We start from the raw sequence: 14,021 nt of genomic DNA, 5'->3' as shown, positions 1-14,021 counted from the left end.
GAATGTACATGACCCAAATTTTTGCATGGCCTTAACTACCAGTGTAAGTTAACTCGAGTCCCCTCCCAACCCCAAAGTACACTCAGTGTTATCTGCTTTTTTTCCTCTTTTTCACCCGCATTATTATTTGAAATAATCTTATTTATTGTTTGCTTGCTTATTATAGGCCTTCTCTCAAGTTTAAAGTTTTCACGCATGAGGCAATGAACTCTACCACTTTATTCTTAGCATCTTGAATAATCTCAGGCACGTAATAGTATTTGGCGCACTCAGTGAGCATTTTGTAATTATTTGTTGAAAGGGTGTATAAATTGTGCAGCGTGTTTTCACATGTCATCCCATTTCTTTAAACGTATATAAAACTTCAGTGTTTTATTTTACTAAATGTATATACTAGTTTTTTAAAAACAAAATACAACCAGCTAAAGAAGTTAATAGCATTCATATCATTCTTCTCAGTTTTGTGAACCAGTAAGATGAGGCCCAGAAAAGTACCCTGAGTCACACAAGCTATTATAGACCAAGCTGCTGTAAAAGATCCAAATACCCAGTGGTTCCCCAAATTGGAAGCTTTTTTCTCTCATGTAAGCCACCAGTGGTAGAGAGGAGTCGGAAATGGATAAGCTGCTTTTTTTCCAGGGATCATCGAGCACCGCAGATTTCTTAGGTCTTCGTCTTTACTCTTCCGTAGTGTATTGCTCTTATCTGCATGGCCAGATCTGGTTCACATCTGTGTTCAGCCCTTGGGAGGGAGACAGAGGAGGACAAGGAGCTTCTTTTTAAGGATGTGCCATGGAAATTTTACACTCATATCCCATTGTTCAGAACTTGGTCACATGGCCTTAGAAGAGCCCAAGAAATGTAACCTCTACTTTCCTGTTCAAACTTTGTGCGTGGTTTTGCTGGGGGTGCGGGTGGAGGGCCCCCGGTGGGGAGAATCAGGGTGTTTTGTTACTAAAAGGAGAAAGGCGGAAATGGCCACTTGCAGGGTCAGTCTTAGGACTTTTTACTCAGGCCTGATGATTCCTTAGTTCAGTGTTCTTTCCTTCCTACCTCATCTGCACCTAACTAACATTAGATATCTTCTTCAAGAAATTAAAAAATTTAAAAATGCTACTGTAACTTTCATTGTCAGATAAAATGTTGGTTAATGCAGAATGGAATAGGTTCTAGAGTAGTAACAGTTAAAATCTTCAACTTTGATTGTGTCTTGTTTGAAGTGGGGTGGAGTAGGCCTGCATCTCCTTTTTAAGAGGCATGAATCCCTCTCCCCCAGTCATGGGTGCCCTATATAGATAGCTTGGTTAGAATAGGGGAGATTTTCTGGTTTAGTGATGATTTGGGAGAAACATGCCAGCTTAGATCTTGGTTTTCACACTGGTTAGATAGGAAAAGGCCAGTCTGGCTTTTTTTTTTTTTTTTTTTTCCCATTATAGGTGGCTTCATAGTTTTAGGACTAAGCTAAATGTGAAATGAGGTCAGACAGATAATATTAGATCTATACAATGAAATATGAAGAGGTCTCTGCTGGGGGCAGGAACCAGAGGGGTGGTTCCCTGAAAGGCTTTGCAGCCCATTGAAAAGAAACCCAGAGAGGAGAGAGCTTCCTTTTTTGCTACCATTGTACGAGAATGTATCTGGAGTTGCTATATTCCCTCTATCCCTTCCTTTTCCAACTTTTATTTTGAAAAATTTTAAGCCCACAAAGAAATTGAAAAATAAATATGATAACCATTCTTTATTTTACTTATATTCACCAGTTGTAAACATTTTGCCACATTTGCTTTATCTATACCTGCACTCCGGCCCCTAAATTTTTTGAAAGTAAATTGGAAACAGCATGATGCTTTACCCCTAAATAACTCAGCTTTTATCTCTTAAGAACAAGAATATTCTCTTACACAACCACAATACCATTATGATATCCAAGTAATTTAGCATTAATTCAGAAATGTTCTCTATTACACAGTCCATTTTTAAACTTCCCCAACTGACACAAAAACTGTCCTTTAAAAAAAAAAAATTTATTTTTTTCAATTCAGGATCCAATCAAAGCATTCTGTTAATTTTGAAGAGTCAAATCTTGTTATAAAATACCTCACTTTCTGGATTTCACCAATTGTTTCCTCATAATTAAATCCATGTTAAACATTTTTGACAAGACATATTACATAAGAGTACATAGAGTGTGCTTCCTGGTACATCACATCATGTAATAAATTTGTCCTGTTATTGATGATTGATCTCTTGGTCATATAGTATATACTAGATCTCTCAAAAAAGGCCCTTTTCCCTCCTTTGTAATTAATAAGTGAATCACTGATGGTCCTTGCCTGAGGCAGTTATTACATTGGTGGATGCAGAATGGTGATCTTCTAATTTCCCAACTCTTCCTTTTTAGTATCAATGTGGACTTGTAGGTTCTTTTTTGTTCCATGTATTAACAATCTATTAATGCCACCATTTCTTTTGATGCTCAAATTGTCCTAAATTTGGCCAGTGAGAGACCCATCAAGTCTCTTCCCTTTACATGTCCCAGTCAGTCTTTTAATATTCCCTATTCTTTTGACACGAGATGTTTCCAGTTGTACTTTTTCCCCTGCCATACTGGGAATTATTTTTCTAAGAAATTTTGTGTTCTTTTAGTAGAGAATGGTATTTGGAAACCATCATATGTACTAAGTGTATTCTTTACTGCTGGAATGTCTTTATTCCTAGGCCCTGTCATTTTTTTGTAGACAGAACTAGGAAATTAAAAGGCGTATTTGTTTTTGTTTTGGCCACACTGTGAGGCATGCGGGATCTTAGTTCCCCAACCAGGGATCGAACCCGTGCCCCCTGCGTTGGGAGTGCGGAGTCTTAACCACTGGACCTCCAGGGAAGTCCTGGGTTTTGTTTTTAAATCGTGAGTTCATATAGGATGAACTACAGTACATTGTTTTATCAAGAGATAAACTGCAAGAAAAAAAATAGAGGGGGAACCTATAGATTAAAAAAACTTAAAGGATGTATCAATCCATTGTAGTTTGAAAACCGCATTGGATCGTAATTCAGATAGTTAAACTTTTTTTTTTGATGCAAGACAGTTGGAAATTTGAACATATACTGGATATTTGATATTTGTAATACTGATTTTTTTCAGGTGTGATAAAGTACGATTGATTTTTTTCAGGTATGATGTTTGACTATATTAAAAGTGGTGGTCTTATCTTTTAGAGATAACTTCTGAAATATTTAAGGGTGAAATAATTTGATATCTGGGATGTGCAAAAAATAATATGGGATGACTTTATGGATGAAACAAGATTGGCCATGAGTTTGTGATTGCTGAAGCTGGGTACGTGGGAATTTGTTATACTATGCTCCTCTACCTACTTTCGTATATGACTGAAATACTCTGTCATAAGATTTTTAAAATACCAGTTTATACTGATCGACCAATTTCAATTGACTACCACAGAGTTCTTGCTTACCTCTCCCATTCTGTATTTATATCTTTTTTCTCCCACGCTAAGAACTCTAGATCCCAACCCTGTAGCTATCTTTTGTCAGAATATAAAGATGAAAAGAACCTGGATCTTTAATTAAATAATCTGGTGAATTAACTAACATTGGATTTAATTGCCCTACCTTGGAATTTCTTATGGGAGATAACTAATTTTTTTATTGTGATAAAATATACGTAAGTTTACTGTTTTAACCATTTTTCTGTGTACAGTTCAGTGGCATTAAGTACATGACACATTATGGTGCAACCTTCGCCACCATCCATCTCCAGAACTTTTTTTCATCTTACCAGACTGAAACTCCATACCTATTAAATGGTAACTCCCCAGTTCTCTCCTTTCCCAGCCCCTGGTAACTCCCGTTCTACTTTCTGTCTCTTTGAATCTGACTACTCTAGGTACCTAATAAGAGTGGAATTATACAGTGTTTGTTCTTTTGTGACTGGCTTATTTAACTTAACATGCCCCTTGTCTTTGTCTATTCAGGCTGCCGTAACAAACTACCAGAGACTGGGTGGCTTAAATAACAATTTATTTCTCACAGTTCTTAGAAGTCCAAGATGAAGGCACCAGCAGATTCTGTGTCTGGTTCACAGATTGCTGTCTTCTCACTGTGTCCTCACATGGCACAAGGGGACAGAGAGCTCTTTGGGGCCTCTTTTATAAGGGCACACTAATCCCATTCATGAAGGCCCTACCCTTATGACCTAATCACCTCCCAGAGGTCCCACCTCCTAGTGATCATCACACTGAGGGTTAGGATTTCAGCATACGAATTTTGGGGGCCGGGGGGACAGAAACGTTCCATCTATAACAGTCCTCAAAGTTGTATGTTGTATGTAGCATGTGTCAGAATTTCTTACTTTTTAAGGCCGAATAGTCCGTTGTATGTATATACCATTTTGTTTATCCAATTCATCTGTCATGCACGTTTGGGTTGTTTCTACGTTTTGGCTATTGTAAATAACGCTGCTTTGAACACTGGTGTTCAAATATCTGTTCAAGTCTGTGCTTTGAATTCATTCGAGTATATACCCAGAATTGCAATTGCTGGATCATAAGATAATTCTGTGTTTAACTTTTGAGGAATTACCGTACTGTTTTCCATAGTGGCTGCACTATTTTAATTCCCACCAGCAATGTTCTACAGGGCTTCAATTTCTCCATATCCTTACCTACACTAGTTATTTTCTGTTTTTGTTTTTGATAATAGCCATCCTCATGGATGTCAAGTGGATTTGATTTACACTGTGGTTTTGATTTACATGTCCATGATGATTAGTTATACCGAGCAAATCTTCATGTGTTTATTGGCCACTTGTATATCTTTAGAGAAATGTCTTTTCAGGTCCTTTGCCTGTCTTAAAATTGGGGATTTTTTTGTTGTTTATCTGTAGGAATTCTTAATATATGCTGGATGTTAATCCCTTATATGATTATGATTTGCACGTTTTTCTCTCATTCCATGTGTTGCCTTTTCACTCTGTTACTTGTGTCCTTTGCACCAAAGGTTTTAATTTTGGTGAAGTTCAATTTATTTTTTCTTTTTGTTGCCTGTTTTTCAGTGTCGTATTCAAGAAATCATTGCCAAATCCAGTGCCATGATGCTTTTCCCCTGTGTTTCTTCTAAGAGTTTTATAGTTTTAGGTCTTTTAAAAAATTTATTTATTTTATTTTATTTTATTTATGTATGTATGGCTGCGTTGGGTATTCCTTGCTGCGCGCAGGCTTTTTCTAGTTGTGGTGAGGGGGGACCACTCTTTGTGGCGGTGCGTGGGCTTCTCACTGTGGTGGCTTCTCTTGTTGCAGAGCACAGGCTCTAGGCCCGCAGGCTTCAGTAGTTGTGGCACGTGGGCTCAGTAGTTGTGCTTCACGGGCTCTAGAGCGCAGGCTCAGTAGTTGTGGTGCACGGGCTTCGTTGCTCCACCGCATGTGGGATCTTCCCGGACCAGGGCTCGAACCCTTGTCCCCTGCATTGGCAGGCGGATTCTTAACCACTGCGCCACCAGGGGAGTCCTAGTTTTAGGTCTTATGTTGAGGTCTTTGATCCATTTTAAGTCAGTTTTTGTAAATGGTATAAGGTACGAGTCCAACTTCATTCTTTTACACATGGATATCCAGTTTTTCCAACACCATGTGTTGAAAAGACCTTGTCAGAAAGCATTTGACCATGTGTGGAAGGGTCATGTGTGACCAGATTTGGAGTAGAATAGTGTTTATTTCTGGGCTTTCTATTCCATTGGGCTATATATGTCTGCATTTATGCCAGTCCCATACTGTTGATTTCTTAGCTTCATAGTAAGTTTTGAAATCAGGAAGTGTAAGACTTCCAACTTTGTTCTTTTTCAAGATTAGTCTGGCTTTTCAGGTCCCTTGAGATTCCACATGAATTTTAGGATGGATTTTTCTATTTCTGAAAAAAAATCATCAGGATATTGATAGGGATTACATCGAGTCTATAGAACGCTTTGGGTAATATTGAACAATATTAACAATATTAAATCTCCCAATCCATGAACATGGGATGTCTTTCCATTTATGTTTTTAATTTCTTTCAGTAACGTTTTGTAGTTTTCCTTGTGTAAGTCTTTCACCTCATTTATTAAGTTTATTCTTAAATATTTTATTCTTTTTGATACTATTGTAAAAGGAATTTCCTTTTTGTATTGCTCATTTTTAATATATAGAAATGCCACCGATTTTTGTGCATTGATTTTGTATCCTACAACTTTGCTAAGATAACAAGTAATTTTATTCCTTAAGTGAAGTGCTAAAATGTTTGAAAATCCCGTTTGACTCAGAACATATCACCTAGAAATCTGATGAGATCAGATACAGGGTTAAGCCTCAGGCACTGTGCCTTTTGTGTCTGTACCGGATGGCTGCTTGTGTAGGTTAGATCCTGTGCAGCAGTATGTGGTGGCCTTGTGTTTACTTAAGGTATTTCTTAATTCTGTTTTCCACATATTCATCAGCAGAAGACAAAGAACCTGAATTCCGATTATCCAGTACCAGAGCATCACATCAGGAAATTTGTTGATATCTGAATTTTTGTTGATTCTCTTCCTACCCACTTTCCTAGTATGCTAAGGAAATAGGGTGAATAAATTATCTTCCTGGGAATGAGGGTGGGGTATAGGAATAATGTGGTATAGGAAAATATTTTTTTACTGTTAAACCAAAAATGGATATTTTCGTTTGTGAGTGAGAATGCTGTTGGTGTTTTTTACTTCAGATTTGTCTTTAAAGTGTTATGTCCATCCCATAGTGCTGGTGCCCCCTGCTGGACACATAGTGGTAGATGCTTCTTTACAACGCTCTCTGATTAGTTCATCCTGCTGAGCAGCTGTGTGTGTGATTCCTCTAAAAATAATGTTAAAGCGTTTCTGTGCTAAGTTTTCTAATTAGTCACATCTTAAACTGAACTAAGTTTGGTGACACTACATTTTTTAGAAATCAGCAAAATTTAGTTATTTAAATTACCATAGAAGAATATATCTTGGGAACTGGTGTAGATTGAAACGTCTTTGTTTTATCCAACAACAGGATTGAATTATATGACTAAGAAAACCAACAAGTATTTCCTGTCATATTTATCAAAACAGAGTCTTTGAAGGAATGTGTAAAGTGCTTTACTTAAACAAATAGCTGTGTTGACTTCCAGTGGAGGATGGTGATCTAAGCCCATGTGTTAAAACAAACAGACAAACACACTGAAATGACCAAGAAGCATAATGGGGAGAGTTCAGTTTCCTTGGAAACCCTGGAAGAGTGCTGTAACAAAACTGAAAAGAATTTTGGCAAGAGGCGGTACAGATGAGAAACATAGTGAGGAAAGTCCTCATTAGCTGACTTGGGTTCATTTATGTGGTTGAGAATCCCTCCTGGGGTGTGACTAAAGGAACCTACCTTGAGCAGCCAGAGCTAGAATTGAAGGTGGTTCATGGGGCAGTTGGTTGGTGAGGTATTTTGTACTTTGAAGCAGGGTTAAACACTGAATGAATCAGCATGGTTCTTACCAAGGGGAATGTGACCAGTTGAGAGGGGCTGGCTACCCATGGTTGTAGGAGAGAGACTAACCATGAAGCACAATGTTAAAACTCCCTGCTCTAAAGCTTCCTTCTCTGGCCTTGTAATCCTGCTTTCTGACCACATATTGCTGAATTGATAAGCTGACTAAGGGTAATGTGTGGCAGACAGTCTCTAAGATGGCCCCCAGTGACCCCTGCCCCCCACTCATGTCCTTGTGTACTTATGTCCCTCCCCTTGAGTATGGTTGGACCTAGTGACTTGCTTCCACAAGTGTGGCAAAAGTGATGGGATGTCACTTTCAAGGTTAGGTTACAGCAAAGTTTTGGCTTCCACCAAAGCCTTTTGGGCGGCCCTGTCATTTGCTCTGAGGGAAGCCATCTCCCACTTAGTGAGCTTCCCTGTGGAGCTCATGCGGCCAGCAGCGCTTGAAGACCAGAGGCCTGCCAGCAGCCGTGTGCACGAGCTTGGTTTGCAAGCTCCCCCACTGGCCCTCATCAAGTTTGGAGATGGCAGGTGCCCTGTCTGACACATTGCTGCCTTTTGAGAGATCCTGAGTGAGATGCACCCAGCTAAGCCACACTCAGATTCCTGATCCACGGGAACTGTGAGATAATACTTGTTCACTGTCTTAAGCTGCTAAATTTGGGCTAATTTGTTAGGCAGCAGTTGAGAACTAATACAGTAAGTAACAATGTAAACATCTCCCCATCCCCAAAGATTTGAACTTGGTTCTAAGTGTTTTTTGATTGAACCCAACACAGTTCCCAATATTGCATAAACATAGACCTCTCTCTTTAAAGTTGAATACACAAAAAGACACAGATGCAGTCTAAGAGAAGGTGACAGACTTACTGCAAGAAACAAGAGAAGACATTGAAATTTAAAGAAGAACTAATTAATATTCTTAAGACTCTTGAGCATTTGAAGAAGAAGTATCAGAGAGCAGAAAAAGGAATTCTTAAGTGAAATATGTGATTCTTAACTATTGACTCTTTGGAGGCAGGAAGCAGCAGGGCTGTAGAAATACTCCTGCAAGTCAGAGGAAAAAATAAGATGAATATTACAGACAAAAATACAAGAAATACAAATAATAGATTCCATGTAGAATATAAGTTCAGAGTGAGAGGTCAGAGAGAACAGATCAGAAGGGCTCAGGGAATATATTTAACATTTACTGAGCACTTACTATGTGCCACGTGTTTGGCAAGTTGAAACTGATTTAAAAATCTCTACACAACTTCCATGTGGAAGGGTCTGTTAATACTATATTCTTTTACAGATAACTGAAGTGCATACCAAGCAAAATAAATGGGATCCACACCTAGAAATAGCCTAGTGGATTTCTAAATTTTAAGATGTGGAAATAAATAGTACAAGTATTGAGACAAGAAACAGGTTACTGGCAAAGGAAGGTATATCAAGTAGACATTGTGTTTGTCTTCTGTATGCTAGAGCTGTCCAGTTAGTGGTAGCCACTAGCCATGTGTAGCCATTAAACTTAATTAAAATAAATTTGTTCTCTCACCGCTGGCAGTTCAAGTGCTCAGTAAATAGCTACATGTGGCTAGTGGCTACCATGTTGAACAGTGCAGAATAGAACATTTCTGTGATCACAGAAGGTTTTGTTGAACCCTGCTGCGCTAAAAGACAGTGAGTGGAGTGCCATGTAGAAAACTTTGAGGAAAAAACTGTGTAAACTGAGAATCTTAAATTGGTGAAACTATCCTTCACATAAGGCAATAGAATAGCATTTTCCAGGCTTGGAATGACCCAGTGTATCACTCAAGTGCTTTTCTTGAAAAAATACTACACTCAGTATACCCAGCCCCCTGAGAAGACAGCAACTCTGGAGCATGATGAGTCAGCTTCAGTGTTTGCTTAACCCCCTGTTTCCCAGAATAATCCAAGACATATAAAAGTAAGGGAAAATCTTCATCAGTGTCAGACGTAAAGAGGATGCCCTTCATAAGCCAAATTTCAAACTGTCAGAGCAGTGATTTCAACCTAGACAGCTCAGTGCCAGAGCTGCTTCTCCTGACAACTGTAAAATAAAGCCACAGACAATAACTTTTATTTTAAGGACACCAACCCCCTGAAACCACTTTTGTCAAAATCACCCCCAAAATCTGCATGTCACCAAATCCAAGTTTAATTCTCAGCATTCCCTTGATTTCTATGCACTTTCGGACACAGTTCATCACTGCCTCCTTTTACTTATTCATTTATTTACTTATTTTATTTTTTTCTGGATGCGCCGCGTGGCATGCGGGATCTTAGTTCCCCAACCAGGGATCGAACCCCTGCCCCCTGCAGTGGCAGCGCGGAGTCCTAACCACTGGACCACCAGGGAATTCCCCATCACTGCCTCTTTTCAGAAAGACTGTCTTTGCCTGGCTTCCAGAAAAGCTCTTCTTACCTCACCAGTAGTACTGGTGCATTCTCCTTTCCTAGCTGCTTTCTCCTTTTCAGCTAATGGTGGGAGAGCCTGAAGGCTCGGTCCTCAGACCAGACCTTGTTTTCTTATCTGTACTTGCTCTCTAGGAAATCACATTTAGTCCTTAAATGCCTCTACTAATTGATGATACTCTAATTTATATCTCCTCTTCCTCCCATAAACTGTCAAATCTGTCTAGCTGCCTGGATGACGTTTCTACATGTGTGTCTGGTCGAAATCAACACCAAAGATGTGAAAATGGAATTTTTGGCTCCTTTCTTACCCCAAACCTGCTCGCTCTTGGTGTGTCTCTCCTCAGTACATGGCACTGACTTTCCTCCATTGGACATGGTTCTAAAACCTTGGAATCATCCTGTGACACCTCTTTTGAAACCTCAGCCAGTTCTGCAGTGCTGTCTTCATATTGTATTCTGAATTCATCCATTTCTCTGGCTGCCACCTGAGTTCAGACCATCATCATCTCTTACTCAGGCTACTGCAATAACTTATGAACCAGATGAGCACTTTAAAACATAAATTAAAAACTCTCCAATGGCTTCTTATCACTTAACGACAAATCCACAGTACTACCATGGCTTACAAGGCTGAATATGGTTTGGTCTCTGTTAAATGCTCCATCTTTTCTACCACGTTATTCTGCATTCGTCTTATCAAGTTTGGCAAACTCATTTCTACTTAGGTCCTCTGCTTGGAATGCTTTACTTTACAAGCTTGGATGACTAATTCCCTGTTCATTTTGGTTTCTGCCTAAGTCGTCTCCTCAGGGAGGCTTTCTTTGACTACCCTACTGTATTTGTATGGTACTTATTAGCACTACCCGGTACATTTTATATTTATCATTCATTTGTTTATCATATGCCCCCATCACTAGAATGTATGATCCATGAGGGCAGGGATTTTTTGGTCTGTCTTATGAACTCCCATATCCCTAGCACCTAGAAATGCTGGCATAACCTGGAGTGTCTTAACATGTATTAGATGCTCAGTAAAATATTTGTTAAAGGAATGACTCTCTTAAGAATTTGTTGAAGGAATGAGCAAAACAACAAAAATGTGCAGGATTTATAAAAAATAAGATCAGTTGTCAGAGGAGTGAACGTTTAGTTCAAGTAAGTGGAGAAAAACTTTAATTCTCTTTGAGTAAGATTCATGAAAGAAATTGCATCTTTGAAAATGGAATCGTGAAATTAATTTCAAATTATTTGAAAAATACGATTATAATTGTTTAAAAAGTATAGCGGAAACAATGAGTTGCAGTGTAAATACAATCGAAACAAGGTCAGAGAACTATCACCAAGAGCAAACTAACCTAGCAGAACTGAGAAGAAAAGGATAAAAAAGGGAAAGATGAGGAAAAAGAATGTTCTGAACGAAATTACTTTTTTTGTAGTAATGTATGATGTATTCCTTTTGGTTAAGAGTTTTGGTGAAATCATTCATGACATACTCTTTTGAACTTAGCCAATGGTGCTTAGCTTTTTTCTTTTACCTGAAGTTGGACCTGCCATTTAGATGCTATTAAAGAATACCTAAAGTAAGGTAAAATATCTGTCCATTGATGGTAATAAGTACATTCAGCCAGCATGAGAACCTGGACATTATTCTTGCTTTCATCTTCAGCTCTCCACAGCTTACTAATTATCAAGGCTTGCTTTATATACTTCATAAATGAATTTTAAAGTCTGTACACTTCTGTCCCCTCTTTTGCCTCCATGCTTTAGTTTCTTCATCTGTTAAATGGGTATATTAGTACCACTAGCTTCATAGATTTGTTATGAAGATTAAAGGCCTAACATACTGTAAGTGAATTTTAAATGTTGGCTACTTATAATATTGTTACTATACTAATACTGATTCCCTCAGGTCACCTTCATTGCTTACCAGGATTTCTGGAGTAACTCTCGATTTGTCTCCAGACTTCCCTCAACTTACCCTTCTCCCAATTCCCAGTCCACTTCAGCCTGAGTAATCTAAGGTGCATGTCTAATTGGATTACTCATATTTAAAACTCCCCAGTGGGCTTCCTTTTGTCATCAGAATAAAGTCGATAACATTATTTGTATTGTATCTTAAAGTTCTCTAACCTCTTTTTCTAAATATTCTGCCTCTTTGTACCCAGTTTGTAGGTGAGCTGAAGGAATTCTATCAGAAAACAAATTTGCGCTGGGTGGTCAGTGAAGTGCTTTCAGGTTCTTATAGCGTGGCCATAATAATCCTAGTTTGTAAAGATTTTAGGCAGATAGTAATAACCAGATACCCATCTGGTTATAAAAATATCTTAATAAGGCATGCGTAGATGCAGGAGCTTTGTGCAGTACTGCTTGTTTGTATAATCTCCACGAGAAACGATTTGCATTTTATTTTGATAATGCAACCTAATGAGATGATTTGTTTAGTGGACTTAATTATGAGTCCGTTAAAAGTTGGTAAACATCTAATGAAGATGGTAACTAGGCTTAGAATGGTCAATTTAGAGCTCTTCTTTCTAACATTATATATAACATTAATACACCAAGCCTTGTTTGTTAAATCACCCCTGTAGACTAAATGTATTAGCAACTGTTTATCTTTCTGTTCTTTGTTGCAGGAGGGTATTGTTCCATTCCATTTTATCCAAACATGATATCAGATTATCCAGGAACAAGTAAAAAAGAAGGGAGGCTGGTTCCAGAACACATCTCTGGAAATCACCTTATGGACCCTGACTCTCATGGCAACATTACAATGTAGGTTCCGTATGAGCATCAATAGCCAGCGGTCTTTGTTGAGCTTATCTCATAACGTGTTCCCGGTCACTGAGTCAGAGGTTGAGAAACGGTTATTATGAAGGCTGTTAGCACTTACTTTGTTCTTGGAAATCATGGTAAAATCGAGGTGATATTTTGACCAAGAGACAGAAGTACAGGATCGTATCCTCAACCAGTTGTGCTTCAGCCTGAGGCCTCTTGAGTGTATCTACAAAGAAGCAGCAAGCCCGGCAGCTGCAATACTTTGTTCCTAGTTTGGGCTTTAGCCTTAGGCTCCTGGGAGCTCAGCTGGACCATTTGGGGAACTTTTTTTACCTAGGCTAGATTGATTGACTGGAATAGTCTAGAAACAAGGGAAACTGCTTGTTTCTGCTTTGTGCAACAGAGCCCAAACCCCAGCCCACATCTTCTTTTTACCAGTTTGCCTACTGTGTGCCTTATTCAGGGATCATTTCTTTGCATTTATGGCTTGTTTAGTCCTAAAAGCAACTCTGAGGTAGGTATTTAAAGATGAGGAAATTAAGCGTTCAAGGGGCTGAGTTACTTCCTTAGGGTCATACAGACAGAAGAAATGGCAATTTGACGGTGGGGAAATGACCAGTCTGACTTCTGGTCATTTCCTGCACAAGTTCCCTGCAGATGTGGCCCCAAGAATGTGGTAGAGGTGTGCTAAGGTAATGATCCCTCAGTCCTCGGAGCGGACGCGAGCAGCCTCCCCTCACCTCCATGCCAGCGTGCCCTGGCGGGAGGGAGGTGGAGGTGCACTGGCTGCTACCGGCAGCAGGAGTGCCGCCCTCCCTGCAGCCTTTCAGGCTACAGTGATCTGCCCTAGCCCATGCAACGCAGGAGAGAGGGAGAGAGGAGTCGGGACGGGAGAGGGGCAGAAGTGGCTGGGGCCTGCTCACTGCAGGAGCCAGGTGAGCAGGGCACGTCTTCCTCACTTCTGCGGGGCAAGACATTGCTAAAGGGATGGCATACACTTAACCTTCTTTTTTGGGGTGCCGAAATAAAATGTTCTTAAATTTTGACCACAGCAAACTTGTGGGAGGAGTGTCCTGACCTTTGGGAAAAAGTAACGAGAACTTTGAGCTCCCTCTAGAGGTCAACAGTGACAAAGGAACATCATAGCGGTCTGTAGGGAAATAACTATACCTTCAGCTTGCCTACCCTTTATCAAAAAACTAGCATTTTATAGCTGCATTATCCAGCAAAGTATTTTCTATGCTAGGGAGTAATTAGTTACCTTTGAGAAGAAATTTGGGTGAATCATATTCTGCTTAG

At 39.4% G+C, this 14,021-nt stretch overlaps 1 protein-coding gene across 2 annotated transcripts in view; it reads left to right on the top strand.

Moving 5' to 3' along the window:
- PPP2R2A (protein phosphatase 2 regulatory subunit Balpha) overlaps positions 1-14,021 on the top strand; it is an 84,982-nt gene that overhangs the window by 24,989 nt on the left and 45,972 nt on the right. Inside the window, exon 1 of one of the 2 annotated variants that reach the window (XM_082402844.1) lies at positions 12,689-12,719. The exons of the other annotated variant lie outside the window; for it this stretch is intronic. Coding sequence (XP_082258970.1) covers positions 12,704-12,719 — 16 coding nt within the window. The 5' untranslated portion in view covers positions 12,689-12,703. Of the gene's footprint in view, positions 1-12,688; positions 12,720-14,021 lie in introns of those variants that run through there. 2 annotated transcript variants of the gene reach the window in all.

Source organism: Balaenoptera borealis (genome assembly GCF_965194805.1).
Source record: "Balaenoptera borealis genome assembly, chromosome: 8".
NCBI classification, from domain to species: domain Eukaryota; kingdom Metazoa; phylum Chordata; class Mammalia; order Artiodactyla; family Balaenopteridae; genus Balaenoptera; species Balaenoptera borealis.
The sequence above is the reverse complement of the archived record's forward strand: the minus strand, read 5'-3'. Positions and strand labels throughout refer to the sequence as shown.